The sequence below is a fragment of the Rana temporaria genome, chromosome 11 (assembly GCF_905171775.1).
Source record: "Rana temporaria chromosome 11, aRanTem1.1, whole genome shotgun sequence".
NCBI lineage: Eukaryota > Metazoa > Chordata > Amphibia > Anura > Ranidae > Rana > Rana temporaria.
The window spans coordinates 150,542,875-150,568,698 of NC_053499.1; the positions used below are offsets into that span (position 1 = coordinate 150,542,875).

Consider the following 25,824-nt stretch of genomic DNA (forward strand, 5'->3'; position numbering starts at 1 on the left):
TGACCCGCTGCCCCACCAAGGTAAGTGTCGGGTGCGCGGGGGATGCACACTGGCAGCATTTGATGGGCACAGTAGCGGGAATTGATGGGCACACTGGCAGCAAATGATGGGCACAGTATCGGCAATTGATGGGCACACTGGCAGCAAATGATGGGCACAGTGTCTGCAAATAATGGGCACACTGGCGGAATTTGATGGGCACAGTATTGGCAATTGATGGGCACACTGGCAGCAAGTGATGGGCACAGTGTCAGCAATTGATGGGCACAGTATCGGCAATTGATGGGCACACTGGCAGCAAATGATGGGCATAGTGTCTGCAAATAATGGGCACACACGGGCGGCATTTGATGGGCGCAGTATTGGCAATTGATGGGCACAATGTCAGCAAATGATGGGCACAGTGTCAGCAATTGATAGGCACAGTATCGGCAATTGATGGGCACACTGGCATCAATTGATAGGCACAGTGTCAGCAATTGATGGGCACACTGCCAACAATCGATGGGTACAGTAGCTGCGTTTAATGGCACAGAGGCATCAATTTATGGGTACGGTGGCTGCGCCGTTTGATGGGCACAGTGGCTGCATTCAATGGCACAGTGGCGGCAATTGATGGCACAGTGGCTGCGTTTGACGGGCACAGTGGCTGCATTTGACGGGCACAGTGACTGCGCTTGACGGGCACAGTGGCTGCGTTTGATGAGCACAGTGGCTGCGTTTGATGAGCACAGTGGCTGCGTTTGATGGGCACCGTGGCTGCATTTTATGGGCATAGTGGCTGCAATTGATGAGGATTTTTTTTTTTTTTTCAGTTTGTTTGCGCCCCCCAAAAAAATTTAAGCACCACCCTCCTGTATGAACGTGAGTTAACGACCTTAGATTGTAAGCTCCTCGAGGGCAGGGAGTGATGTGAATTCAATGTTGTGTTGTGTAAATTGACTGCTCTAATAAATCAAATGCTGTACCTGTAATAAATAAAAATAAATAAATACATACATCTGCGTTCGCTGTCCCCTAGAGGTTGAACCCATTGGTTATGTACCGGCTTTAATTACTGTGTAAGAGTGTAACAATGATGATGAAACATGATGAAATATCAGCAGAACACATTCCACATTTATTAATTACCTGAGCTCTGGTGGTGAATATTTCACATGGAAATGTAGAAAATGAAAAATTTCTATGAAAAATAAATGTAACCGAAGATAAGAGGTCTTAATCACACGCACCACCTCCCCATAGGAGAGACATTTCAATGGGAGAAGTAGAGGTGGGAGTTTCTAAGGTGCAAATGAATCAATATGTGCGATCCGTTTCGTTCCCAATTAAAATTCATATCCGAATTTAAACACATCCAAAATAACGGAATTCGGACGAAATTCGAATTCAAATCGTTTTCAAATAAAAATTCTGACAATTTTTTTTTTTTCGGAAATTCGGATGTCTGAATTTCCGAATTAGAATAGTACCGATTTTAAACAAATCCAAAATAGTGGAATTCGGACAAAATTCTAATTCGAATAGTTTTCAAATAAAAATTCAGACAAATTTTCGAATAATTTTCAAATACTTTTTGAATTTGAATAGTTTTCTAATTTGAATAGTTTTCGAATTCGAATCATTTTCAAATAGTTTTTAAATGCTTTTCGAATTCAAATAGTTTTTGAATTCGAATCATTTTCCAATTTTCAAAGACAATAAAATAGAATGGAAAATAAAGGAATGGAATACAAAAAATATATTTTGTTCCTTTATTCTCTATTCTATTTCATTCTCTTTGAAAATTGGAAAACTATTTGAATTCAAATAGTTTTCAAATTAAAATTCAGACAAATTTTCGAATAGTTTTCAAATTTGAATAGTTTTCGAATTCGAATCATTTTCAAATAGTTTTTAAATGCTTTTCGAATTCAAATAGTATTCAAATTCGAATTTGAATAGTTTTTGAATTCGAATAATTTTCCAATTTTCAAAGAGAATAAAATAGAATAGAAAATAAAGAAATGGAATACAAAAAATATATTTTGCTCCTTTATTCTCTATTCTATTTTATTCTCTTTGAAAATTGGAAAACTATTTGAATTCGAATAGTTTTCAAATAAAAATTTGGACACATTTTTGAATAGTTTTCAAATGCTTTTTGAATTCAAATAGTTTTAAAATTCAAATGGTTTTTTGAAATTGAATAATTTTTCAATTTTCAAAGAGAATAAAATAGAATAGAAAATAAAGGAATAGAATTAGAAAAAAAAAATGTCCTTTATTTTCTATTCTATTTTATTCTCTTTGAAAATTGGAAAACTATTCTAATTCGAAAACTTTTCGAATTTGAAATTGATTAGAAAACTATCTGAAATTGATTCAAAAATTTTACGAATTGAATCGAAAACAAAATGAATCCCAAAAACGAATTAATGCGAGGTTCCACCCGCAATTTTTTTATTTTTTTAAAGTCAGCAGCTACAAGCACTGTAGCTGATGACTTTTAATAAAGACACTTACCTGTCCTACTCGCCCATGATGTCAGCTGCCCCGAGTCCGATCCCTCGATGCTAGCAGCTCCTGGCACCGCCATCCTCAGTAAGGGAAACAGGCAGTGAAGCCTAGAAGGCAGTGCGCCCCATTCACCAGAAGACACCGCGACTAGGACGGAGGAAGAAGACCCGCCGCGGACGATGAAGAGGCAGATTACGGACTTCCGCATAGCAACCGCTATTTCTGGTAAGTATAAAAAAAAATCAAATTTTTTTTCTATTTTTTTTGGATTTTGGAAAAAAATTATTTCAGGGTGGAACTCCCCTTTAAATGAATACAACTAATTGTACTAAACAAATGTATGCAAATAACGAAACAAAACTATTTTTTTTTTTTTTTCCGTTCTGCACATGTCTATTGAGAACAAGATAAATAACATATACATTGTATTTAATAAACATCATTTAAAATACTATATTACAAACCAACATGACTAAATTCATACTGTACAAAAGTTTTATACAATGACTGTATAAATTTAGTCATGTTGATTTTATTATAGTATTTTAAATGATGTTTATTAAATAAAATGTATATATTTTTGAATTTGTTCTCAATATTGATTCATTTGCACCTTACAACTCCCACTTCTACTTCTCCCATTGAAATGTTGACTTTTGTATAATTGGCCCCCTATCTGTAGTGTCAATGTTGGTTGTAGAATTCGTGGTCATTGACACGGCACATAGGAGGTGGGGTTGGGATGACGCCCCCCCCTGGGGTTGTGACTCCTTTCTGATAATCTGTCCTCCTTCCTCTATCTGTGAGATATCTTCATCCACATCTGACCCCCCCGTGGAGTAATCTCCTTTAATTCCCTTCCTGCAGGGACGGCCATCATTACTTCCCAACACAGAGAGCAATCCCCTATAGATGCATTGAAATTCATTTACTGGATCCGATCATTTATGATTAGATGACCTGAGAAATCAATTACCGGTACAAGCAATTCCACCCCTCAATAGGTCAACATGGCCAGTCTCAAACTAAACAGAGGAATTATTTAAAGTGGACCTGTTACCAGATTATCTACACTATATTACCAAAAGTATTGGGACGCCTGCCTTTACACCAGTGTTTCTCAACCTTTCAAGTGCCGTGACCCCTTGATAAAATTTCCCAAGTTGTGGGGACCCCTAACAGTAAAATCTGGAGATGGGGTCCCTTCCAGCCCCTCCGACTTCACATTCCTCACTAGTCAGCTGACATCTAGTCTCTGTCCCCCAGCCCCCAGCCATGGTGGTGGATGGACAAATGAAGGTGCAAACGGTGGGGGGGGGGTTTGGTTTGGTGGGGGACCGACCGACCGGGGGGAGGGGGTGTGCCGGATGGTTAATTGTTTGAAGACCCTCCCCCCCCCCAAAATGGAGCACCAGCCGCCACTGGTTAAAATGATATTTCACTATGCAAATGTATTTTTTTTTTTTATGGGGGGGGGGGGTCAAAATGTGTTTTCTGTGCACTTCCACTGACTTAAATGGAGGCAAGTTGTAACACCTGCTGAGATCAAAATAATGCAAAAGCATTGCAAATGCACTATTTATTATTATTATTATTACAGGTACCGTATTTATCGGCGTATACCGCACACTTTTTTCTCCTTAAAATCAGGGGAAAATCGTGGGTGCGCGATATACACCGATCCCCGCTGTCTCTGAGCCGCTAGCCTAGAGCCGAGCCGAGTGTACTCTGCATTAGGCTAGGCTCGGCCGCGCTCGGCTCCGCCCGCCGCAGCCTAGAACAGAGCCGAGCCGGGTGTACTGTGCACTCGGCTAGGCTCGGCCACGCTCGGCTTCGCACGCAGCCACGCAAGAGGAGCCGAGAGAAGCCGAGACAAGCCGAGAGGAGCCGAACACACAGGAAATCCGGCTCCTCTCGGCTCGTGCCAAGTCCAAAAAACAAACACCGCTGCAACCCCGGGCAAGGTGCGGATGGACTCGCAGACGGACACGCTGGACGAAGACGGACACCTGGAAGGAGGCCGCAGACGGACACCTCCAAAGCCGCAGACGGACTCCGCGCAAGGAAGCCGCAGACGGACACCCACAAGGCTGGACGGACCCCACGCAAAGCCGCAGACGGACGCCGGACAAGGCCGCCGATGGACGCAAGGAAAAAATGTAAGTTTTCTTTTTTACCTTTCTAAGCTTGGGGTGCGCATTATACGCCGGCGCGCGGTATACCCCGATAAATACGGTATTTATAATGCACTAAAAATGTACACATTGCTTTTTCAGATTGTACATTTACACAAATCCCTGCCCCCGAAGAGCTTACAATCTAAAACTGGCTATTCATTGATAGGTTTTTTTTTCCCCATTCAACCTGATTTGATGCTATACAGCACAGATAGAGGAATCTGCAGTGCCGGCTCTTTTATTCTGACAGCGGCTGCATCCAACCGAAAGATGTTGAGTGGAAGGGTGCCAACAGCGTCACCCACTGAGTGAATATTGGACAGTCTGCCAGGCCTCTATCACACATACAGAAATACATACCAGAGCCAATTTAAGCTGGCCATAGATAGATCCAAATCCAGCCAGTTCAGCGGGGACCATCCGAATTTGGAATTTTATGTGGCCTTGTCTGTTCTCCAGAAGTTGATCATTAGGTCAACTTTTGCAAAAAAAAAATTTAAAAAAATAAGCTTGTTGGACATTTTTTCTTAACCACTTAAGACCCGGACCAAAATGCAGGTAAAGGACCCGGCCAGTTTTTGCGATTCGGCACTGCTTCGCTTTAACTGACAATTGCGCCGTCGTGTGACGTGGCTCCCAAACAAAATTGGCGTCCTTTTTTCCCCATAAATAGAGCTTTCTTTTGGTGGTATTTGATCACCTCTGCGGTTTTTATTTTTTGCGCTATAAACAAAAAAAGAGTGACAATTTTGAAAAAAATGCAATATTTTTTTCCTTTTTGCTATAATAAATATCCCCCAAATATATAAATAAACTTTTTTTTCCCTCAGTTTAGGCCGATACGTATTCTTCTACATATTTTTGGTAAAAAAAATCGCAATAAGCGTTTATCGATTGGTTTGCGCAAAATTTATAGGGGCAGATCCACAAAGAGAGTACGCCAGCGTATCTACTGATACGCCGGCGTACTTTCAAATTTCCTGCGTCGTATCTTTGGTTTGAATCCTCAAAACAAGATACGACGGCATCTGGGTTTGATGCAATACTTCGACGTCCGAAGTACTTGCATACATTTCTTTTTAATACAGTATCCAGTTTAACCTAAAGCTTCAGGGTGACCCCCCCCCCAATAAAATATATGTTATAAAAAATTATCTTTATAGATAGCTAGATATACATAAAATACAGTATATTAAATAGAATATATATATATATATATATATATATATATATATATATATATATATGTGTGTGTGTGTGTGTGTATTTATGTGTGTTTATGCAAAAAAATAAAAGAATATATGTATTTTGTAATACATATACCTGTTTGTATCAAAAAACTTAAATATACATATGCATATTTACATACATTTTCATTATTATTTTTTTTTAATACAGTGTCCAGTTTAACTTAAAGTTCAGGGTTATATGTCATAAAAATAGGTTATAAAACAAATTAATATATATTTATATATAGATAGATACATACATACTATGGGCCAGATTCACAAAAGAGATATGACGGCGTATCTCCTGATACGCCGTCGTATCTCTGAGATACGATTGTCGTATCTATGCGCCTGATTCATAAAATCAGGTTACGCATAGATAGCCCTAAGATCCGACAGGTGTAATTTTGTTACACCGTCGGATCTTAGGCTGCAATTCCAGGCCGGACGCTAGGTGGCGATTCCATTGCGGTCGGCGTAAAATATGCAAATTACTAGTTACGGCGATTTGTATGCTTTGCCCGTCGATCTAAATTTACGTCGTTTCCGTAGAGATGCGTCGCGTAAAACTAAGCATGCCCTCTAGGTGGTTTAACCAATGTTAAGTATGGCCGTCGTTCCCGCGTCGAATTTTTAAATTTCATGTCGTTTGCGTAAGTCGTCCGTGAATGGCGCTCGAAACCAATGACGTCCTTGCGACGTCATTTAGCGCAATGCACGTCGGGTAATTTTAGGGACGAAGCATGCGCAGTACGTTCGGCGTGGAAACGCGCCTAATTTAAATGGTCCCCGCCCCATTTGAATTAGGCGGGCTTGCGCTGGGCGGATTAACGTTACGCCACCGCAAGTTTACAGGTAAGTGCTTTGTGAATCAAGCACTTACGCTGTAAACTTGTGGCGGTGTAACGTAAATGGAATACGTTACGCTGCCGCAGCGTAACGCATTTCTATGTGAATCTGGCCCATAATATGTAATAAAATATATATATAGATAGACATATATCTATATATCAATCTAGATATATATTATGTTTAATATCATGCAAAAAAAATATATATATGTATTTTATGTAATACATATATTTATATGTATCAAAAAATCTAAACATACATATATATATAGTATTTAATATAATGCAAAAAAAAATATATATATATATATATGTATTATTTGCAATACATATATTTTTTATGTATCAAAAACATAAAAAAAAAAATATATATATATATGCATCCATTTTTATTTTTATATACAGTGCCCACATTATTTTCAGGATGCCCCCCTCCCTATAATTCTGCAATGTGGATATCCTGAGTGGAGACCCCCAGAGCCGACAATATGAATGCCGCATTTCTGTATTTCTATGTGCAGCCTGGCTGGTCGGTGCAAAGGGCAAAGTGCAGACCAGACCGGTACGAACCGGCGGAGTCCAGGGCCATCGTGCAGCGACCACAGGACGGCGGACCTCGGAGGGAGTTGCGGGGAAGAAGCGCTGAAGGCGGCCGGAGAAGTTCCAGAAGTTTTCTCGGTGTAGCGCAGCGCCGTGTGTGCAGTACCTATAAGCGGCCACGAGGTGTCGCTGCCCCGCCTTCTCCTCCCGCCTATATATAGAGTGACAGCGGCGCTCCGGCAGTCAGTATTGAGCGGCTGGCGGTGTCACCTGGTCGGAGAGTCCGGCGATTGATCGCACAGAGTCAGCCCGAGCTCACCCTGGATTCCCGGAGCTCGTCACCATGCTTGGCCGGCTATAGGAGCTCCATGGAGCTAGCCAACTTCTACGAGGTCGAGTCCCGGCCATCCATGAGCGCCCAGCCTCAGCAGCACGCCGCCTACGGCTACAGGGAGCCCCCCGCCGCCACCGGGGACGTGACCGAGCTGTGCGACAACGAGAACTCCATAGACATCAGCGCCTACATCGACCCGGCCGCCTTCAACGACGAGTTCCTGGCCGATCTCTTCCATAACAGCAAGCAGGACCGAGCCAAGACCACCATGGACTACCAGCAGGGCCACCCTCCTATGTATGGCTGCATGGCCACCTACCTGGACAGCAAGATGGACAATGGCCTGAGGCCCCTGGTCATCAAACAGGAGCCCCGGGGGGAGGATGAGGAGGCCAACCGGGTGTCTCTAGCTGCCCTCTACCCTCACCCTGCCAACCAGCACCCATCCCACCTGCAGTACCAGGTAGCCCACTGTGCCCAGACCACCATGCACCTGCAGCCTGGGCACCCGACTCCACCGCCCACCCCAGTGCCAAGTCCTCACCACCTTCCCCATCACCACCATCATCACCACCACCAGCTGCAAGCCTCCTCCTCCTCCAAGGCAATGTCCTCTTCATCTTCCAGCTCTTCTTCTTCATCAGAGACCAGAGGCAAGTCCAAAAAATGGGTGGACAAAGGCAGCACAGAGTACAGGGTGAGGAGGGAGAGGAACAACATAGCGGTCAGGAAGAGCAGGGACAAGGCTAAGATGAGGAACGTTGAGACCCAACAGAAGGTGCTTGAGTTGTCCAATGACAACGAAAAGTTGAGGAAGAGGGTGGAACAGCTGAGCAGGGAGCTGGAGACCCTCAGGGGCATCTTCAGGCAGCTGCCAGAGAGCTCTCTGGTCAAAGTGATGGGCAACTGTGCATGAGGTCCAACCCAACCTCCTCATTCTTGATGCTTCCCTCCCCCCAACCCATCTCTTGTGGATCCTTACCAAGTGCCAAGAGTGATAAGGACACTTTCATGAACTTGGATCCCAGACTTTGACTTTTTTTTCTTTCTCTCTATGTTGCATGAGGTCAAACTCAACCTCCAAATTCTAGACTTCCAGTCCACCCTCCATCTCCTGTGGATCCTACCTAAGCATCAAGAGTGGTAAGGACACTTCCAAAAACTTGGATCCCAACCTTTGACTCTTTTTTCTTTCTCTCTATGCTGCATGAGGTCCAACTCAACCTCAAAAACTCTAGACTTTCACCCTCCATCTCCTATGGATCCTACCAAAGCACCAAGAGTGGTAAGGACACTTCTGAGAACTTGGATCCCAACCTTTGACTCTTTTTCTTTCTCTCTATGTTGCATGAGGTCCAACTCAACCTCAAAAACTCTAGACTTTCACCCTCCATCTCCTGTGGATCCCACCAAAGCACCAAGAGGGATAAGGACACTTCCGAGAACTTGGATCCCAACCTTTGACTCTTTTTCTTTCTCTCTCTGTTGCATGAGGTCCAACTCAACCTCAAAAACTCTAGACTTTCACCCTCCATCTCCTGTGGATCCTACCAAAGCACCAAGAGTGGTAAGGACACTTCCGAGAACTTGGATCCCAACATTTGACTCTTTTTCTTTCTCTCTATGTTGCATGAGGTTCAACTCGACTTCCAAATTCATGACTTTCCCTCTCAATCCATCCTCCATTTCCAGTGGATCCTGACCAAGCACCAAGAGTGATAAGAACACATGTCCATGAACTTGGATCTCAGCCTTTGACCCCCCCCCCCCCCCCCATCTCTCTTTCTACAGTTTTGCCAAAACATTGGATATTTGTATTTGTCCACCAGGCCCCTTTTTTGATTGTGGTGACCACTTTGCAAGACAGTTATGGTTAACTTCTCACAACCCGGTGCTAACGAAGTTGTGAGGAGCCACTATTAGTCAACCACAGTCTACCAAATGCTGTACTTTTTTTTATGGTTCTTATTTCTTATTTTTTTTATACTGTTTGTAAGAAAAAAAAAAGTTTTGAATAACTTCTATGCAACCTGTGGCTGGTCAAACTTTTTTTTTATTATGTTTTTTTTTTTTAAGGGGCAGTAAAGTTTGGTAATTGTTGAAGAACAGTTTGCTGCAACTCCCAATGGCATTTTGGTGGGGTAAATAACAAAATCCTATAGGACAAGCCCAGTAGGTAACAGTTTGCTGCAACTCCCAATGGCATTTTGGTGGGGTAAATAACAAAATCCTATAGGACAAGCCCAGTAGGTCACAGGACGGGCAACCTTTTGGCCTTGGGTTGTTTTGGCATCGCAGACTCCAGCGTGCCCTGTCAACACCGGAAATACTGGAAGTTTTGGTGCCAACCCAGCTGGTGGCTTTAGGTTGACGTATCGGTTTCTGGCATGATGGGTTTGGCTATGAACAGGGGCAGTAAGAAAAGTTTTCTGCCACTCTCAATGGCATTTAGTGGAGTAAATTAATAAGGAGGTGATCGGGATTATATAGCACAAGCCCAGTAGGTCACAGGACGGGCAACCTTTTGGCCTTGGGTTGTTTTGGCATCACAGACTCCAGCGTGCCCTGTCAACACAGGAAATACTGGAAGTTTTGGTGCCAACCCAGCTGGTGGCTTTAGGTTGACGAATTGGTTTCTGGCACGATGGGTTTGGCTATGAACAGGGGCGGCAAAGTTTGGTAAGAAAAGTTTTCTGCGACCCTCAATGGCATTTAGTGGAGTTAATAAATAAGGAGGTGATCGGATTCTATAGCACGAGCCCAATAGGTCACAGGACGGGCAACCTTTTGGCCTTGGGTTGTTTTGGCATCACAGACTCCAGCGTGCCCTGTCAACACAGGAGATACTGGAAGTTTTGGTGCCAACCCAGCTGGTGACTTTAGGTTGATGGATTGGTTTCTGGCATGATGGGTTTGGCTATGAACAGGGGCAGGTGGAAAAGTTTTCTGCCACTCTCAATGGCATTTAGTGGAGTAAATAAATAAGGAGGTGATCGGATTCTATAGCACAAGCCCAGTAGGTCACAGGACAGGTTCAGGCAACTTTTAGCTTCTGGTTGTGTTGGCACCACAAACTCCAGGGTGCCTTTTCAACACTGGAGGTTTTTGATGCCAGCCCCACCAATAGCTTGAGATTGGCATATGATGGGCTTTGCTATGAACAGGGTATAATGATGCACCTTTTTTTTTTAAAAAGTGCCTTCTCCTCAATCATAATTTGGTGTATCTGTTACTGTAAATCTCGACCTCCAGTGCAGCTCATTAACTCACCAGCAGATTATCTATCAGGAGTTTATGATATGAAGCAGATATGGACTTCTACAAATATTTATATATGTATTTCTTCAATTCATAGACAAGCTTTATTCAGGATAAGCCCTTGCCTTCACTTTCAGAGACGATCAATGTGCCAAGAGACTTTTTTTTTTTTTTTTTTTTTTTTATTGAACGCACAAAACTTATTTAATGATTTCAATGACAAGCTGCATTGTGGAGTAAAGGGAATGGTGTCTTTGTGTGACACAGGCCATCACATTATCATACTGTATTACAGAATAATAATAAAAAAAAACACATTAAGGCATTTTTATAAAAAAAAAAAAGTTAATAAATCTTGACTACCTTTTTAACAAGCTGCTATTCGTTGATTGCATTGCGCCTTTTTTATCTCTTGTATATATTGGCTTTAAACTTTGTCAGATTTAAGTGGACCCGGTTGAATGTGAATCAGAAAATTGCAGTTTTTAAGCTTCGAACATTTCTTTTTCATCATATTCTTGCCATTTTTTATTATTTTTATTATCATCAGCGATCGATCTAACATGTTGCAGGTCTACAGTGGCTGGCAACTTTGAGTAGCTAGCATTGACGCACCCCCCCCCCCTTATTGTCTACAGTGGCTTGCAACCTTGAGTAGCTAGTATTGACGCGCCCCCCCCCCCCCCTAATTGTCTACAGTGGCTGGCAACTTTGAGTAGCTAGCATTGACGCACCCCCCCCCCTTATTGTCTACAGTGGCTTGCAACCTTGGTAGCTAGTATTGACGCGCCCCCCCCCCCCCCTAATTGTCTACAGTGGCTGGCAACCTTGAGTAGCTAGTATTGACGCCCCCCCCCTCCTAATTGTGTACAGTGGCTGGCAACCTTGAGTAGCTAGTATTGACGCCCCCCCCCCCTAATTGTCTACAGTGGCTGGCAACCTTGAGTAGCTAGTATTGACGCACCCCCCCCCCCCCTAATTGTCTACAGTGGCTGGCAACCTTGAGTAGCTAGTATTGACGCACCCCCCCCCCCTAATTGTCTACAGTGGCTGGCAACCTTGAGTAGCTAGTATTGACGCACCCCCCCCCCCCTAATTGTCTACAGTGGCTGGCAACCTTGAGTAGCTAGTATTGACGCCCCCCCCCCTAATTGTCTACAGTGGCTGGCAACCTTGAGTAGCTAGTATTGACGCACCCCCCCCTAATTGTGTACAATGCACCCTAACCAACTCAACACCCCAGTAACCCATGACTTTCATAACTGTGCCTTTAATTATCGTACGCATAGCACCGCTTAATTAACCCATCCTATCACACTTTTTTTTATTTTAACCCCCAAAGCAAATTTATGTTTTTTTTTTTTTTTTATTCTACCAATTTATCATTCACCTTTTCTAAAAATCCCAAGATGTTTCAAGAGTTAATATTATTTTAAAGGATTTATGTCTGTTTTTGAAAAGATGTTATTTTAAAAAAAAAAAGATATGGTTTTATTCATTTTATTTGTTATTAATTATAAATTTGAAACACAATGGTATATGTTTTTGGTTTTTATTTTCAATATAAATAAAGAATATACACTGTACAGATTTTTGTGTCACTGTTTTTTTTTTTAAATTAACAGATGCTGGAAAAATAAATAAAAAAATCTAATGGAAAAAGGTAAAGGAGATACTTGAAAAAAAAGGTAAAGGAGATACTTTATTAAATAAAACAAGGCAAACATTTAATAATATAAAATACATTTAAGATAAATAAATATATTGGGGTAGATCCACAAAGAAATTACGCCGGCGTATCTATTGATACGCCGGCGTAATTTAAAAATTCCCGCATCGTATCTTTGTTTTGAATCCTCAAAACAAGATACGACGGCATCTCGGCTAGATCCGACAGGATCTTAGATGCAATTTTTCGGCGGCCGCTAGGTGGCGTGTCCGTCGAAATCCGCGTCAAGTATGCAAATTAGCTATTTACGGCGATCCACGAACGTACGTCGGCCCGCCTGTCAATCAAATAGGAATGCCCAGTCCCGAAGACCCATACCCGGAAGCGGCGGAGAAGAACGCTCTCTAAAACGGTAAGTACTGCTTCGATTTAAAAAAAAAAACACCCGATTCCCCTTGACAAAATGAGCCTCAATCTAAGGTTAAAAAATAAGTTTCGGGTGAACTCCCGCTTTAAGAAAACAGTGAGATGCGAGCCATTTACATACACTTTAACCTGACAAAGCGGCGTACATTTCACATTACCATGGAAAGAAAAATATATGAAACCTGCGCAAGAGGTTGGTTATACTGAGCCCCTGGTCTGGAAAGGGTTAATATATGCGGGCAATGCATAACCACGGACAATAAAGAAATTCATATTTTTTTTCTGGGTTGGATTAGTAGCTTTTGGGATATGTCCAGTCCCAGCTAGCATATAATGATCCCCATGCAAGATAAATCTGAGTTAGTATTTTAATTGACCGCATAATGGCCTTGATGGAATAATCTGATACGCTGGGTTGCCCGTGGATGCTGGTCAGTGATTGGCTTGGCAGATGCTATCTGGTGCTTGTCTTACGTGAAAGCTGCATTCGCATGAACCTCCTGCATCGTAATCCGAAAAGGTCTGAAAAACCTCCCTGGTGCTGATCACATGACCAATGCCAAGGCACTCCAGCCGACTCCAAAATTTCAGAATAACTTGTTTCTGGTCTATTATTCTACTCATTACCTGAATCTCCTCCCAATCACTGATCACTTGTATAATGTATCCATTTCTGAGACTAGACAGCACTCACTGGGCCAGATTCACAAAGTTACGCCGGCGTATCAGTAGATACAGGACGTAACTCGCAATCTAAGCCCGTCGCATGTTTAAGTGTGTGCTCAAACTGAGATACACTTAAACTTACCTAAGATACGACGGCCTGCGCCGTCGTAACTTAGGGTGCAATATTTCCGCTGGCCGCTAGGTGGCGCTTCCATTGAGTTTGGCGTAAAATATGCAAATTAGTAGATACGCCGATTCACGAACGTACGCTTGCCTCTTCGCAGTAAAGATACGCCGTTTCCGTAAGAGGTATGCCGGCGTAAAGATACAGCTGCCCCCTAGGTGGCGTATCCTATGTTAAGTATGTCCATCGTTCCCGCGTCGAAATTTTGACATTTTACGTCGTTTGCGTAAGTCGTCCGTGAATGGGGCTGGACGCCATTTACATCCACGTCAAAACCAATGACGTCCTTGCGACGTCATTTAGAGCAATGCACGCAGGGATTTTTTAGGGACGACGCATGCGCAGTTCGTTCGGCGCGGGGACGCGCTTCATTTAAATGAAACACGCCCCCTGCCCGCCGAATTTGAATTCCGCCGGGTGATTTACGCTACGCCGCCGCAACTTTACAGGCAAGTGCTTTGTGAATAAAGAACTTGCCTGAAAAACTTGCGGCGGCGTAACGTAAATCAAATACGTTACTCCCGCCCAAAAATACGCCCATCTACGTGAATCTGGCCCAATGTATCAGCTCTAGGAGACTTCTAATACTCTGATACATGAGCATATGTAATCTGTTCACATTGTTGTTATACTTTTGATACACCTTGCACACCTGTACCATTATTTAGAGGTTCACCGCCCCCAGCGGTCACTCCACTTAGTTGGAGGGCCCTTTATCACTTTTTGTTCGACAGCGCAGTCACCGATTCACTCTGATACATTGTGGGCACATTGTGATACATTGTGGGCACATTGTGATACATTGTGGGCACATTGTGATACATTGTGGGCACATTGTGGGTACATTGTGGGTACATGAACTTTAGCTGCTGAACAGGGGGGCCGATATAGTAAAATGTGAAATGTGTCTACAGTGAAAAGTAACTTTATATAGCAGTGCAAACACAAAACACTATATTACTGATACAAAAACGTCTTAGTGTTACACATTCAGGTGTAAAAAAAAAACAAACAAACACAAATTGATGATGTTTAATAAATAGAAAAAAAAGAAAACTAAAAACCTGCATATACAGAACCTTATAGTCGGTTGTCTAACATTACTGATGAATGTGAGAGACGGCGCAATCTATTTGGTGCAAAATTTGGTATATAAAATGATCCCAAATTACTGTACCTGTAACCAGGGGCGGACTGACAACTCATGGGGCCCCGGGCAATAGGAGATTATAGGGCCCCCGGGCAATAGATTATGGGGCCCCGGGCAATAGGAGATTATAGGGCCCCCGGGCAATAGGAGAATATGGGGCCCCGGGCAATAGGAGATTATAGGGCCCCCGGGCAATAGGAGAATATGGGGCCCCAGGAAATAGATTATGTGGAGACACAGTATACACAGACACACACACACATACAGTATACATAAACACAGAATACACATACACACACTAAACAAGGTACTGGAGACTGTTTGGGGGGGGGGGGGGGGCAGCAAAAAACTGAACCCCCCCGCGGCAACTCAAACCCCCCCCCCCCCCCGCACTTACCCCATCTAGGCGATGGGCATAGGGCATCAGCGGGCATCCGAGGAGCAGCGGCGGGGATCAGGCATCCAGGCATCGATGGGGACCGGGTATCCAGGCATTGGCCAGCGGCTCTTCTCCTCGCTTCTGCCATGTGTCTCCTCCCCTCCTTCTAGGCGTCCAATAGGATCACCTGTCCTTTCAGCCAATCAGGTGACGGGTATCCAACCTACTTCCCGATTGGCTGGGAGGAGGATCAGTGTTGCAACAGCGAATATTCATTCGCTATTACAACACACCTGGGTGGGCTTCGGTCGCACTCTCTGAGTCCCAAGCCCACCCTATTTTGAAGCCTATTAGAGCCTCTGACTCTAATCAGGTCCTTAAAAAAAAAAAAAAACTGCTGTAATCCATGCGCCCGGTGCCCTGAAAAGGGCTGGATGCATGAATAAGGGGTGGTCGTGGCAGCCATGGATAGATTTATGATATGCATGGATCTATCCATTAAATATAGGGGATGGCCTGGAGAGAGGGGGAGGCGGGCGCCCCTACTGGACGGGCCGCCCCTGCCCATGATACCTCACATGTAAGTAGGGTTGCCACCTCATCCTTTTAAAACCAAACACATTAATTACACGGGTTCTGTGGCTGATTATGTTGCTAATTAAACTCACTTGGTGCCTTATCTGCATTAAACTAACCTGTTTACAAAGGTTTAAAGGGATGTCTGAGTTTAAAGGGATGAGGTGGCAATCCTATATGTATGGTGGGACCACCGTGTGCATTTGCCTTTGTGCGCAAGTACAGGAGGATGGGGGGGGGGGGGCTTAAAAAAATAATTTTATTAATTTTATTTGATTTTTTTTATGTTTACACTGTCTCTTTAAAAAAAAATTGTAATCTCTTTTTTTGCTGTAACAAGTAATGTAAACATCCCTTGTGAACACAATTAGCGTTAACAGGTCCTCTTTACTGAGACATCTGGGGTCTTTCCTCCTCTGCCCCTAACCTGCATCAGATCAGACCAAGATCGCTCTGATCCGATGCTTGTACAAGCTAGCAATAGCTTGTATACTAAAGACAAGAACCAGAAGTCACAAAATACAGGTCGCTTCCCATTCCTAATACCATAGAGGTGATCAGAGACGATCTGGTCCACAAGAGGCGGTAGGAGGGGGCGCCACCCATGCAACCCTTGCAACCCGCGCCACCTGTAAAAGCAATCCAGCCACTAGGGTGTCTTTTACAATAGAGGGAATCGCCAGCTGAAAAAAAATACCGGGATGATAACTGTAGCTGGTGGCATCAGCCCTGTAGAGCCACTACAACCCAAGGACATACAGGTGCATCCTACAGGAAGGAAGTGGTTAAAGTAGATCAATAACCAATCACTAAAATCTCATCCTGCCATGGAGGAACTAGTTCAGGCACTTCCTGTTATAGGGTGACAACACTTCTTCCTTGTCTCCCCTATGTGCTCCTGCGTTCAGTGCCGATCCTGACCTCTAGACATGTGCGTTCCCGTTCGTAACGAATGGATTTTCGTACGAATTTGTTAGTTTTCGTACATTCGTATCAATTCGAACATCCGAAAAGCTGAAAGAACCAAAATACGAAAATTACGGAATTACAAAATTACGAACAAGCGAAAATACGAACGTATGATTGGACAATCTTACTAAAATATGAAACACACGAAAAAGCAAAAGAACGAAAATGACATCTATAACGAACGATTTGCATTCCGTATTTTAAATTCTTTGTCTGTTCGTAAATTTTTGTACTTGTATCTTTCTTTCGAATGGGCACTGGGCAGTGTAGTTAGTAAGTGATTACTGAGGGGTAGATTCACGTAGATCCCCGTATCTTTGCGGCGGCGTAACGTATCTGATTTTCGTTACGCCTCCGCAACTTAGACGGGCAAGTGCTGTATTCTCAAAGCACTTGCTCCGTAAGTTGCGGCGGCGTAGCGTAAATCGGCCGGCCTAAGCCCGCCTAATTCAAATGTGGGACAGGGGGGCGTGTTTTATGTTAATGTTCTGTGACCCGACGTGATTGACGTTTTTCCCGAGCGGCGCATGCGCCGTCCGTGGAATTTCCCAGTGTGCATTGCTCCTAATACGCCGCAAGGACGTCATTGGTTTCGACGTGAACGTAAATGACGTCCAGCCCCACGGACGACTTACGCAAACGGCGTAACTTTTTCAAATTTTGACGCGGGAACGACGGCCATACTTAACATTGGTACGCCGCACTTACGCCACCATATAGCAGGGGTAACTATACGTAAACGGCGTAACTGTACTGCGTCGGCCGGGCGTACGTTCGTGAATTTGCGTATCTAGCTGATTTACATATTTTGACGCGTAAATCAGCGTACACGCCCCTAGCGGCCAGCGTAAATATGCAGTTATGACCGGACGGCGTAAGAGACTTACGCCTGTCGGATCTAAGGGAAATCTATGCGTAACTGATTCTATGAATCAGGCGCATAGATACGACGGCGCAACTCAGAGATACGACGGCGTATCTGGAGATACGCCGTCGTATCTCCACTGAGATCTTAGCCAATCAGCTTATCTCTTTTGTGCTGAGTCAGGCCGCATACACGCGGTCGATCCATCCGATGAGAATGGTCCGACGGAAGCAGACTGATGGTCTGATGTGCGAACACACCATCGTTCCAAAAACTGATCGGGTCAGAACGCGGTGACGTAAAACACACGACGCTCTGAAAAAAAACGTTTAATGCTTCCAAGCATGCGTCGACTTGATTCTGAGCATGCGCGGGTTTTGAACCAATGCTTTTGTGTACTAACCATCGGTTTGGACCTGTCGGTCAGCGGTCCATCGGTTCGATTTTAAAGCAAGTTCTCTAATTTTTGTCCGAAGGACAAAAGACCGATGGGGCGTACACAAGGCACGGTTTGGACCGATGAAACTGAACTTCGGTCCGTTTTCATCGGTTTGGTCTGATGGTGTGTACGCGGCCTCACATTGTACAGTGTAAAGCCTCGTACACACGATCGGACTTCAAACAAACTTTTCCGTGGATTTTTGTCCGAAGGGAGTTGGCCGGACTTTTGAAACCGAAAAAGTTTGTCCGATAGAGCGTACACACGGTCGGATTTTTTGGAAAACGCTCATTTTTTTACATTTGTTGGCAAAAAGTCAGACCGTGTGTACAGGGCTTAAGAGAAAGTCTATCTTACTATGGATTAGCCGCGTGTTGCTATGTATTTACGAAAGTACAAAATTACGAATCCATTAACCGAAAATTATTATCTAACAAAATTACGAATTACGAATCATTCAGTATAAACGATAATAAAACTGTTACGAAAATACGAACGGGTTCGAATAGGAAAACTTGTGTCTTACGAAATACGAACGGGTCCGAATAGGAAAACTTGCGTCTTACGAAATACGAACGGGTCCGAATAGGAAAACTTGCGTCTTACGAAATACGAACGGGTCCGAATAGGAAACCTTGCGTCTTACAAAATTACGAATCTTTACAAATTTACGGAACAAGACGAAACGGAACAAAAAAATACAAAAAATTTTGTTGTGCACATGTCTACTGACCTCCCTGGGGCCCTAAGCAAAATTACATGCTTTGTCTGGAATAGTGGGAGCTGGACAGCCTAGGGGGTGGTGGAGTTTGCCTCAAAACCTGGTTGGAGGAGCAATTCTTTTACCCTTAATTTGTCCCATTTACTGTATAATAATAAAAGGTAAAAAAGTTCATATAGACACAACGGCCCAAACACAAGATCCATGGACGGTTATCATGTCCAGTAAATAATTGACCTTCCAGTAAGGCCAGAACAGGTTAGTCCCTTATCTCTGGAAACGGTGAACAGAACAAGAGTAGGTGGTTAAGATCTGATTGGCCGAACAAAGTCCAGGGTTAGCGAGTATTGAACACCAAGAACACAGGAAGAGTGGCCTCTGCCTTGTTACATAAAGCCACAGCTTCAGTGTTGCCCAACACATTTCCTATCATTGTACAGGAAGTGCCGTGTACCTGGTACATTGCTGATGTCTGTTCCCTTTATCCGCCCTTACCGGAAGGATCCACCAGCGTGGGATAAAAAAGGTTTACAGGAATAAAAAGTTGATTATTAGCAAATAACAAGAGAGAGAGAGGGGGGGAGATAAAGAGAGGGGGGAGAAAAAGAGAGGGAGGGAGAGAGAGAGGGATAGATTGAAAGGGAGAGAGAGGGGGGGAGAGAGAGAGATGGGGGGGGGAGAGAGGGAAAGAGAAAGGGAGGGAGAGGAGGAGAAAGGGAGGGAGAGGGGGAGAGAGAAGGAGAGAGAAAAGTAAAGAGAGAGGGGAGGGAGAGAGAGAGAAAGAATAAGAGAGAGAATAGAGAGAAAGGGAGGGGGAGAGAGAGAGGAGATGGGGAGGGAGGGGGAAAGAGAGAAAGGGAAAGAGAGAGAGGGGAGGGAGAGGGAGAGAGAGAATAAGAGAGAGGGGGGAGAGAGAGAGAAAGGGAGGGAGAGAGAGAAAGAAAGATGAAGGGTGAGAGAGAAAGAGGGGGGGAGAAATAGAGGGGGAGGGGGGAGAGAGAAAGAAAAGGGGAGTGAGAGGGAGAAAGAAGGGAGAGAGAGATATAAATAGAGATGGGAGAGAGAGAGAGGGGGAGAGAGAGAGAGAGAAAAAGGGAGGGAGGGGGAGAAAGGGAGAGAGAGAGGGGGGGTCGAAAGAGGGGTGAGAGAGTGAAGAAGGAGGAGAGAGAGGGAGAGAGAGGCTTTAGAGAGAGGAGGGAGAGCGAGAGAGAGAGAAGGGAGAGAGAGGTAGAGAGCAAAGGAGAAAATCGAGAGAGAGAGAGAATAGGAGAGAAGGGGAGAGAGGGAGAGAGAGAGAAAGGGAGGGGAGAGAGTGTAGAAGGGAATGGAGAGAGAGTGAGAGATAAAAGGAGAGAGAGAAAGAGAGAGAGAGAGGGGGGAAGAGAAAGGGAGAGAGAGAGATTGAAAGAGAGAAGGAGATAGGGACAGACAGAGGGGGGAATGGGCAATAGAGAGAAAATAAAAGAGGGGGGAGAGAGATAGAGAAAGGGGGGATATAGGAGAGAGTGAAAGAGAGAGGAGGAGAGAGAAAAAAAGAATATTAAAGGGGAGGGAGAGAGATGGGGGGAGAAGAGAGAGTGAGCGAAGGGGGTAGAAGAGACTGATACACCTTACTAACCAATCCGTGGCTGTTGCCCCGCTCTGCCAATCCCTTCACTGACTAGACCAACGTAGGGGCTGACTTTTGGCCAAGGGGGCAAGTACAAGAGAGAGACAGAGAGGGTGGGAGACAGAGAGAGAGGAGGGGGAAGAGAGACAGAGAGAGAGGGGGAGACAGAGAGAGAGGAGGGAGAAGAGAGACAGAGAGAGAGAGAGAGGGGGAGACAGAGAAAGGAGGGGGAAGAGAGAGAGACAGAGAGAGAGAGAGGGGGGAAAGAGAGAAACAGAGTGAGATAGAGAGAGTGGGGAGAGGAGGGAAAGAGAGAGAGATAGAGAGAGAGGGGGGAAGACAGAGAGAGCGGAGGGGGGGCAAGACAGAGACAGAGATAAAGAGAGAGGGGGGAGACAGAGAGAGAACAGGTGGGAAAGAGGGAGGGAGAGAGAGAGAGGAGGGAATAGGGGCGAGAAAGAGAAAGCGAGAGAGAGGGGGTTTTTTTTCCTCCAATTTTTGCAAAAGCCAGAAAAATTCAGTAAAATTGCACAATTTAGTGTAATGCATTGTAAGCATTTAGTCAAAAATGGTTTCATCCAATGGGGTACTTGGCCAACAATAAATGAAAAAATGGCCAATCAAAGGATCATGTTTGTAGATGTGATCAGAATATGTAAATGTTCTACTTTCTTTTCCTTTAGGGTACTGTAGATGGGGGTATTTGGGTAATTCATTTTTTTCCCATTTAATGTCTCTCTATATGTATTTTTTTGGTGTTTATTTGATTCATATTTATAATTCTGATGTTTACTTTCCTTTTTTGGGACAGTTTTTTAGTAGGAGAATGAGTCCTGCTGTATAGCTGGACCTGACGTAAGATTCCTAAGGCCTTATGGCAGGTCCAGCTATACGGGACCCATGTACAGCTCATTGCACCCTTTTAAAAAACACCCGAAGACATTTTTTTTAAACCGTAAATATAAATATATTTGACCTTATGAAAAAAAAAAAAAAAAAAAACCTTCTCAACGGGTTTGTAGGGTGTATTAATATTCAAAACTGCAAAAAAAATATGGGCTAGATTCAGCATGAATTTACGCCGGCGTATCTATTGATACGCCGCGTAAATTCAAAGCTGCGCTGGCGTATCTTCTTTCTGTATTCAGAAAGCAAGATACGTCGAAATTAGGCTAAGATCACGACTGCGTAAGTCTCTTACGCCGCCGTATCTTAGTTGCATCTTACGCTGGCCGCTAGGTGGCACTTCTGTCGATTGCAGCGTAAAATATGCAAATGAGCTGGATACGCCGATTCAGAAACGAACGTGCGCCCGGCGGAATTTTTTTACGTCGTTTGCGTAAGGCGTAACGTTGCTCCTGCTATATGAGGAGCAACCAATGTTAGTATGGACGTCGGGCCAGCGTCAAATTTTGCGTCGTTTGCGTAAGTCGTTTGCGAATAGGGCTTTGCGTAAATTACGTTTATGTCTAAAGCATTGACGATTTGCGGCGTAATTTCGAGCAATCGCACTGGGATTCTTTCATGAACGGCACATGCGCCGTTCGTTAGAGACGTCATTTACGTGGGGGTCATGTTTTATTACATAAAACACGACCACCTCTTCAGATTTGAATTCGGCGCGCTTACGCCGGCAGATGTACGCTACGCCCCCGTAACTTAGGGCGCAGATTCTTTGTGAATCCAGCCCCAGCCTCCACTAAGTTACGGCGGCGTAGCGTATCTCAGATACGCTGCGCCCGTACAAACTTACGGGCGGGCTTTATGAATCTAGGCCCTATGTTTTTGCGCATGCAAAAAGAGATGCAATAAATCTTGCTGTAAAAACAATTCAAATTTTCATTCAAACTCAAAACAAATAGTAGCAAAAAACAGCAATCACACTCCCGAATACGAAAAAATAAAAAAAAATGTGTCTGTATCTAAATAAAAACGAGACATGCCATGGGTGCAGCGAGCATACAGAAGATCGGACCTGATCACGAATTCACACGCACAGGTTGGCGTGATTTAAGAACTGGCAACAATGCCAACCTTAAAAAAAAGTTTTATAGACGAGGAAAACAAGAAAAACGAGTCAGTCGGCCAATTCACCCAACCCAGCGCAGCCGTGTATGAAATGACATAATGTACCTATTGAGAAGGCTGTAATTAATACATTTAATTACCCCTATCTAGATGAAAAATCTTTCCCTGCACCGGCGAGCGATCGAAAATCATTCGTTTTGTTTACTGAGTAACTGATAGGCCAGTGAGTCACGTTTATAATTAGCCGATAGTTAAAAATAAAAAAAAACGGCTAAAAAGGATCCTGGGTCTAGGGTACAGCGCAGCGCCAGAACTGTCATGGGGGAGATAATGTGCCGCAAAATAAAACCTTCGCCAGCGAACAAAAAATCATAGCAACATAAAAAAATAAAAAATTTTTAAAATGTTATTCAAAAAGTAATTTGGGCTCTAAGGACTGGTGCTGGTGATTAGGACTGAGTAACATTGAGGGCCCATTCACACCTATACCTAGATTCAGGTACGGCGGCGCATCTTTCCGGCGGCGTAGCGTATCGTATTTACGATACGCCGCCGTAAGTCAGAGAGGCAAGTGCTGTAACTTACGGCGGCATAGCGTAAATGGGGCCGGCGTAAGCACGCCTAATTCAAATGAGGGGGCGTGTTTTATGTAAATTATTGGTGACCCGACGTGATTGACGTTTTTTACGAACGGCGCATGCGCCGTCCGTGTACATATCCCAGTGTGCATTGCTCCAAAGTACGCCGCAAGGACGTATAGGTTTTGACGTGAATGTAAATTACGTCCAGCCCCATTCACGGACGACTTACGCAAACGACGTAAAATTTTCAAATTTCGACGCGGGAACGACGGCCATACTTAACATTGACTAGGCCAAAACTAGGGGCAGCTTTATCTTTACGCGGCGTATCTCTTACGGAAACGGCGTATCTTTGCTGCGACGGGCGCACGTAAGTTCGTGAATCGGCGTATATAGTCAGTTACATTATCTACACCGAACTCAACGGAAGCGCCACCTAGCGGCCAGTGGAAAAATTGCACCCTAAGATACGACGGCGTAGGAGACTTACGCCGCTCGTATCTTAGCCTAATTTAAGCGTATCTGGTTTCCAGAATACGCTTAAATTTACGACGGCGCAGATTCAAAGTTACGACGGCGTATCTACTGATACGCCGGCGTAACTCGCTCTGAATCTGCCTATTAGGCTAGGTTCCAGCAGCGACCGGTCCATGAGGGGCTGCCGCCATACTAATGTCCATGCTCTCCACCCCAATCTCCATGCAGGGCGCGGGACGCATTGATTTCTATGATTCTTTTTTTTTCCTTTTTAAAGCACATGATTAAAACCTGAGGCTCTAATTGGTTTAAAAAAAATTGGGCTTGGGGCGCAGAGCACTGTGCCCTGAGCCCGGCCACTTGTGACATTAGCAAATCAATATTCACTATTGTCTTCCGGCTTTTCCTCCCGCCCAATCAGAATAGGAAGCGGATGACCAGATTGGCCAGGAGGAGAAGCCGGGAAAGTGCGGAGCTGGCAGGGGGGGGTGGGGGGGGGGAGGGTGCAATAATAATACATTTTGGCATGTTTCCCACACGTTCTGGCACATCAACTACATCACTGACCTCATCTCAAGATATCATCCAAACCGCCCCCTCCGCCCCTCCCAAGACATCTTCCTCTCTAGCTTTCTTGTCTCCTCCTCCCATGCTCACCTTCAGGACTTCCCTAGAGCCTCTCCCATCCTCTGGAACTCCCTGCCCCATTATGTCTAATTCGCTCCTACCCTGTCTGCCTTTAGGCGATCCTTAAAATCTAATTATTCAGGAAAGCCAACTGCACCTAAAAACTCCACCTCCATCAGATCAGCTGATTGGAGGGACAGACCCCCCCACCCCCTATTCGCATAGCACACAGGAACAGAGCTGAGGCTGTCAATCACAATCCCCCCCAAAAAAATTAAAAATTAATTTCTTCATCAGTTTAGGCCGATATGTATTCTTCTACATATTTTTGGTAAAAAAAAAAATTGCAAAAAGCATTTATGATCTATATACGCTTTTTGCGATTTTTTTGGCGCAAACGTTATAGGGTCTACAAAATAGAGCAAATATTAATGCCCTTTTTATTATAATTTTATTTATTTTTTTACTAGTAATGGCGACGATCTGTGATTTTTAGCGGGACTGCGACATTGCGGCGGACAGATCGGACACTTTTGACACTTTTTTTGGGACCGGTGACATACAGCGTTTAGAGCTAAAAATAGCCACTGATTACTGTGTAAATGTCACTGACAGGGAAGGGGTTCAACACCAGAGGGCGATCAAGGGGTTAAGTGTTCCCTAGGGAGGTGTTTCTAACTGTGGGGGGAGGGGACTGACTGGAGGAGGAGAGAGATCGCTGTTCTTGATCACTAGGAACAGCAACTCTCTCTCTCTCTCTACTTCCCTGGCAGAACGAGGATCTGTGTGTTTACATTGACAGATCCCCGTTCTGTCTCTCTGAGGAGCGTTCGCGTGTCCCCGGCGGACATCGCGGCCGCCGGCCATGCGCATTGGCGCCAGCATCGCGTGTGCGCGCCCCCTATAGCCCTAAAAGCGGCCGCCGTACAGCTACGGCGATTCGCGCAGGGGAGCCAACCTGCCGTCGACGGTGGATGGTCGGCAAGGTGTTAAAGTGATTGTAAACCCTTACAGATACCCAAGGAAGTGACTGGTCACATTTGATACAAAAAGATGAAATAAACCACCCTACATAGGTTGTACCTGTTTATCTACTGTATTCTCTTCTCTACATCTGGTCAAATCCAGAAATGTCTCAGCTGTCAGAAAAAAGGGGGCGGGGACAGTGGCGGCCCATCCATAGGGGGACAATTGATGTGGGCACAGTGGGGACAATTGATGTGGGCACAGTGGGGGACAATTGATGTGGGCACAGTGGGGACAATTGATGTGGGCACAGTGGGGGACAATTGATGTGGGCACAGTGGGGGACAATTGATGTGGGCACAGTGGCGACAATTGATGTGGACACACTGGCGACAATTGATGTGGGCACAGTGGGGACAATTGATGTGGGCACAGTGGAGACAATTGATGTGGGCACAGTGGGGAAAATCGATGTGGGCACAGTGGGGACAATTGATGTGGGCACAGTGGGGACAATTGATGTGGGCACAGTGGCGACAATTGATGTGGGCACAGTGGAGACAATTGATGTGGGGACAATTGATGTGGGGACAATTGATGTGGG

General features: G+C 44.5%; 1 protein-coding gene across 3 annotated transcripts; it reads left to right on the forward strand.

The window, feature by feature from the left end:
* The first annotated feature begins 7,524 nt into the window (after window positions 1-7,524).
* CEBPA (CCAAT enhancer binding protein alpha) lies at window positions 7,525-11,232 on the forward strand. 3 transcript variants are annotated; one of them, XM_040329441.1, is made up of 2 exons: window positions 7,525-10,250; window positions 10,514-11,232. In XM_040329441.1, exon 1 carries the CDS (start codon window positions 7,665-7,667, stop codon window positions 8,544-8,546), a length of 882 nt encoding a protein of 293 aa, XP_040185375.1. In that variant the 5' UTR covers window positions 7,525-7,664; the 3' UTR covers window positions 8,547-10,250; window positions 10,514-11,232. The 3 variants fall into 3 exon arrangements, with proteins under 3 accessions (XP_040185375.1, XP_040185376.1, XP_040185374.1); XM_040329442.1 differs by having other exon boundaries at window positions 7,525-9,806; window positions 9,881-11,232; XM_040329440.1 differs by having other exon boundaries at window positions 7,525-9,806; window positions 10,135-11,232.
* Window positions 11,233-25,824: the final 14,592 nt, after the last annotated feature.